This window comes from Halichondria panicea, chromosome 16, assembly GCF_963675165.1.
Source record: "Halichondria panicea chromosome 16, odHalPani1.1, whole genome shotgun sequence".
NCBI lineage: Eukaryota > Metazoa > Porifera > Demospongiae > Suberitida > Halichondriidae > Halichondria > Halichondria panicea.
In genome coordinates this window covers 935,214-940,000 of record NC_087392.1, presented here as the reverse complement: position 1 = coordinate 940,000, position 4,787 = coordinate 935,214, and the positions used below count along the sequence as shown (strand labels likewise).

The window sequence follows — 4,787 nt, the reverse complement described above, 5'->3', positions numbered from 1 at the left end:
ACTTTTTGAAGGCGTATCTACTCCTCTTTAGCTGCTGCAGATCAATCTGTTTTGCTCAAGCTAAGTTGTATTTTGCAGAATAAAAACAGACCTTCAAAACTGGTAAGTGAAAAAGTATACTTGAGCTAGATTGCATGCTAGAAAATCTCTGTATAATTTAAACATAATTGCACAAAAACTAAAAGTTTTAGCATAAGTTAGTCTCTTAGCTCCCACTTGCACATCTCACATCTGATAAATAAATGCAACAAGTTGGTTTAATTTGTTGTGCATTTGCAGAACAAAAGATGCGCTGCAGCTTGGGGCCACGAGCCCCGCCCCTTTATGGAGTGCAACAAGTCCTTGTGGCTGCACTGCTTTTTCTTTCTGTGTTATGGCATCCAACTAATGGTGAGAGGAAAACTTTGTGCCATTTTCATGCAAAAACCATTTTTATTGCACTTTTTTTTGTTCCAATTCCAGCTGCTGTCACCTACGTCAGCCCAGTTCTCTTGACGGTCGAAAGGTCAACAGGTGTAACTGAGCCGCTTGTAGCCACTTCTGACATACCTGGAGGCAATATCACTTACCAGCTTGAGTCAGTAAATTTATTGTCAGCATCACCTTTTACCTCCATCAATGGAAGCATGCTGATAATAAATGCTGGTGTACCTCAAGCAACCTTTTTCGTAACGGTATGTGAATTTTTGTGCATATGTATATAGCAGTAGTGTCATTCTTCTCTACAGATCAAGATAACTGATCCTGAAGAGACAATTACTAAAACCGTTATTGTAATAGTGGTAGAGAATGTAGTTGATACTCCTCCTGTTTTCAGTCAAAACAGCTACACCTTTCAACTCGCAGAGAACGTGGACGACACCTATGTCATAGGGTCTCTCGGAGTCACTGATGAATGTAAGTGAATGAATAAATACAAGTTATTGCTCTTGAGAGAAGCCATGTATATTATGGCTTTGCTATATAACTGCTTGATGACGGGGTGCCATTTGTGTAAAAATATTCATGGCTTATCCATGGCAGCATTTAGTAAAAATGCATGAGGGTATATTTAAGTAGCTGCAAAAATTTGGGCCCTTGCTCTGATTCGAGGTTATCATTTAAGAAATTTCCTATGGAGATTTAAGCTTATCAAGTCTAAAGGCTAGTGCAGTTATGACGACAGGATTTACTGTGCAATTCTGTGTTGCAGGGGATCCAGGACAAAACCTCCCGACTACTAGCTGAATCTAGCCATGATTATTTTGACACAAATGGCACCCCATATTTAATTACTAAAGCTACTTGAATTCTCCCCAGTAATAACACAATTTCTCAAATGCTATAGCTGCTTCTCCGGATATTGTCATTGGTACTGCATTATCTGAGACTGGAACTCGTGCCATCGACCAGATTTTCAGTTTTAGGAGCAACTCAGACAATTTAATTGTGCTGGAATCTGATGTTCTGGATCGTGAAGCAATTGAAAGATACATCTTCAATGTGGTTGCTACTGATGCTTTGTCTCAAAGTTCAACTGCTATCGTCACCATCATTTTGACCGACGTCAATGACCAGACTCCTGTGATTACAAATGCTGGGTGAGCCCCATTTTAGTAATAATTAAACAATTATATGTAATCTCAATACAAACCCGCCCTATGCATAGAGTATAATATAATGCATAATTATACCGACTTTTTAATCCATGCAGAGAGAATGTCACAATTGCTCAGTCAGCAGATATTGATACCCCACTGTTTGTAGCCATGGCCTCGGACAACGATGAGCCAAACACTCCCAACTCACAGGTCTCCTTTAGCATTCTCAACTCCAGCTTCCCCTTCATCATTGATCCTGTCATGGGAAATGCTTCAGTGAGCCAGTCCATTGCTCAATCGGGTTTGTACGAGGTTTTTGTTGAGGTATCTGACCAGGGTGAACCTAAACTCACTTCAATCGGAGTTTTCGATGTTATTGTGGCTCCTCCAAATGCCAACAGCCCAGCTTTCCCAATCGACTTTACTGCAACTTTCAATGAAAATGATAATTCATCCGATCCTGTTTACACTTTCACCGTAACCGATGGCGATGAAGGAGACGAGGGAATGGTAACAATCTCCCTCCTCCCATCTCAGTACTCTGGTGACTTCCGACTTGAGCAAGATGGAAACACCGGCCAGCTGTATACAAACACTTTGTTTGATCGAGAAACCACTAGTAACTTTTCTTTATCAGTGAAAGCTGTTGACAATGGTAACTCCTTGTTCCGAAGAACATCTGAGGCAGAATTGACGGTGATAATTCTCGATATAAATGACAATACTCCTATATTTGAGAATGCTCCATACGAAGTTTCTGTTCCTGAAGATGCTCCACAAGGCTATAACATACTCCAAGTATATGCGATGGACGCTGATATTGGAACTAACGCTGAAATCATGTTCAGCTTGATTGATGCTGCCAATTTTGGAATTGACGCTACCTCTGGAAACATAACAGTACAGGGGCCACTTCATCGAGCGACCACCCCCTTCTATATGATTGAGATTGTAGCTACCGACCAAGGCGCAGCTCCAATGTACACTCAAACGTACATCAACATAACTGTCACTGAAGTCAATGACAACAATCCTGTATTCGATGTTGTTATACCAACAAGTATAACGATTAATGAGGACACAGCACTAGGCTACGAATTTGTGGAAGTGAATGCCACAGATGCAGACACTGGCCCTGCTGGAATGGTCGATTTCTCTTTGGTCCAGACAGGCGATGTATTTGCTTTGCAAGGCGACATTATGGTGCTGAACATGCTTGTGGACTATGAGGTTTGTATATTCACTAAAGTCCTATCTGCATGCATGTTCTGCTATGTACTATGAACTCTTGGTTGATCTACTATATAAATACTGTGTCCTATGCGTGTCGATTTACTCATGTTACATGCATGTGTTTACCCCGTACAGAGCACACCAAGTGATGAGCTGGTTGTCACTATACTGGCCATTGACAGAGGGACTCCTCCACTCACAGCCTCTGCCACCATCACTGTTATCCTGAGTGACATCAACGATTTCACTCCTGAGTTTACTCAGCTCACTTACACGGCTACAGCTGTGTCCAATGCCCCCGTGACAACCTCTCTGATTCAGGTGGAGGCCTCGGATCAAGATGGGGTGGACAATATGATCACTTACAGTATCCTCACGGTTGAGAACAGTACCAATATCGAGTTCAGCATTGATGCTAACGGTGTGATCAGAAACGAAGAAATGTTTCCAAGTCTACAGCCAAATGAGGTGAGCTTTTAACACTTAATTGTTTGCATCATTTACCTCATTCAATTGCCATACAAATGAATTACAATTCACTTTTCTATCTCAGGAGCTAAACTACACTGTCACAGTGGTTGCTACCGACAATGGCCTTCCAGAAAACTTCAACGCGACAGCCACAATCACCGTATTTGTGTACTCTCCAGACAATTTCTTTAGTCCCGTATTTGATCAACCCAGCTATTCTGGAGTGGTGAATGAGAGCACATCTGCTGGATTTGATGCGGTTTCCTTCACAGTGACTGATGGAGATCAGGTGGGGCCAGCTGCTGAGATTGGCAGGATCATCCTTTCTGGAGTTGACGCAGAATTTTTCGAGGCTGAAATCACAGGGCCTAATTCTGGCACGATTAGCACCAAGTAAGTATAATAAATATGTAGTAGTCTGCATGCAAGCTGCATGCTCAAATCTGAAACTGCATGTTGGGTAGCTATACTGTGCATGCATACCTTGCCAAGTTTGATTGCTCATTGAGTAAGTGCGAATGTGCTCCCCTACCTACAGAGCTGTGTTTGATCATGAGGTGCGCAGTGAGTACTCGTTCTTTCTGGCAGTAGAGGACGATGGCCGTACTGGCAAGAGGCTCAGCGAGACTGTCTCCGTGACAGTGATTGTGGGCAACCTCAACGATCAGCCTACTCTGTTCACTCAGGATATTTTCAGTAAGTGTGTATACTTATAGAGTCATTAATTTGTGGTTTTGAGTGAACCTTAATTAATTTTATACTGCCTGTATAGAAAAAGTGAAATTAATCAGCTATTTATTATTTTGTGTTTTCTTTCACACAGATTTCAATGCATCAGAGGGAATACAGCCGGAAATATCAGTTGGCATGGTGATGGCCACTGATGCGGACAATCTTCCACCAATCATCTATGGGTACATTTCTCCCGCTACCCCATTTGATGTTGATCCCAATAGCGGAAGCATATTTCTGAGAAACGGAGAGTCTCTTGACCGCGAAAACATGTAAGTCTGGATTTTGTACTCTACATTTGGGGGATCGAGGACCATATAATGTTATATAGTAGGCATGGTTACACTAATAGTACTGGGATACTTTGCATGCATGCATGCATGCATGGGCAACTACTTAAATTTTCCAAGCTAATTCATTTCTTCTGTTTACAGGCCAATCTATCAGTTCACTGTGCAAGCTGCAGAGATGGGTAATACACAGGCTATCGCCACAGCAACAGTCATCGTCACTGTGTTGGATACTAACGACAACCGTCCACAGTTTGATCAACCTGGGTACTCGTTTAGCTTGCCCGAGAACTTGCCTGCAGGCACTTCTGTTGGCAGGGTGATGGCCACTGACGATGATGAAGGAGACAATGCAAAGGTGAGGAATTTTGTCATACCTACATTGCAATAGGCATAATATTTATTATAATAGGTAGTTGTTGGTGCATAAAAAAATTATCCAATGCTTAATTGTATTTTTGTATTGTTCTCTCCCTCACAG

General features: G+C 42.0%; 1 protein-coding gene across 1 annotated transcript in view; it reads left to right on the top strand.

The window, feature by feature from the left end:
* Positions 1-4,787, top strand: part of LOC135350105 (uncharacterized) — a 32,910-nt gene that overhangs the window by 34 nt on the left and 28,089 nt on the right. The window contains exons 1-11 of the mRNA XM_064548819.1: positions 1-102; positions 280-390; positions 463-674; positions 729-897; positions 1,328-1,580; positions 1,694-2,810; positions 2,949-3,281; positions 3,367-3,677; positions 3,823-3,980; positions 4,108-4,288; positions 4,451-4,664. The exon at positions 1-102 is cut by the window's left edge and continues 34 nt beyond it. Of these exons, the coding sequence (XP_064404889.1) occupies positions 288-390; positions 463-674; positions 729-897; positions 1,328-1,580; positions 1,694-2,810; positions 2,949-3,281; positions 3,367-3,677; positions 3,823-3,980; positions 4,108-4,288; positions 4,451-4,664 (3,051 nt within the window). The 5' untranslated portion in view covers positions 1-102; positions 280-287. The remainder of the gene's footprint in view (positions 103-279; positions 391-462; positions 675-728; positions 898-1,327; positions 1,581-1,693; positions 2,811-2,948; positions 3,282-3,366; positions 3,678-3,822; positions 3,981-4,107; positions 4,289-4,450; positions 4,665-4,787) is intronic.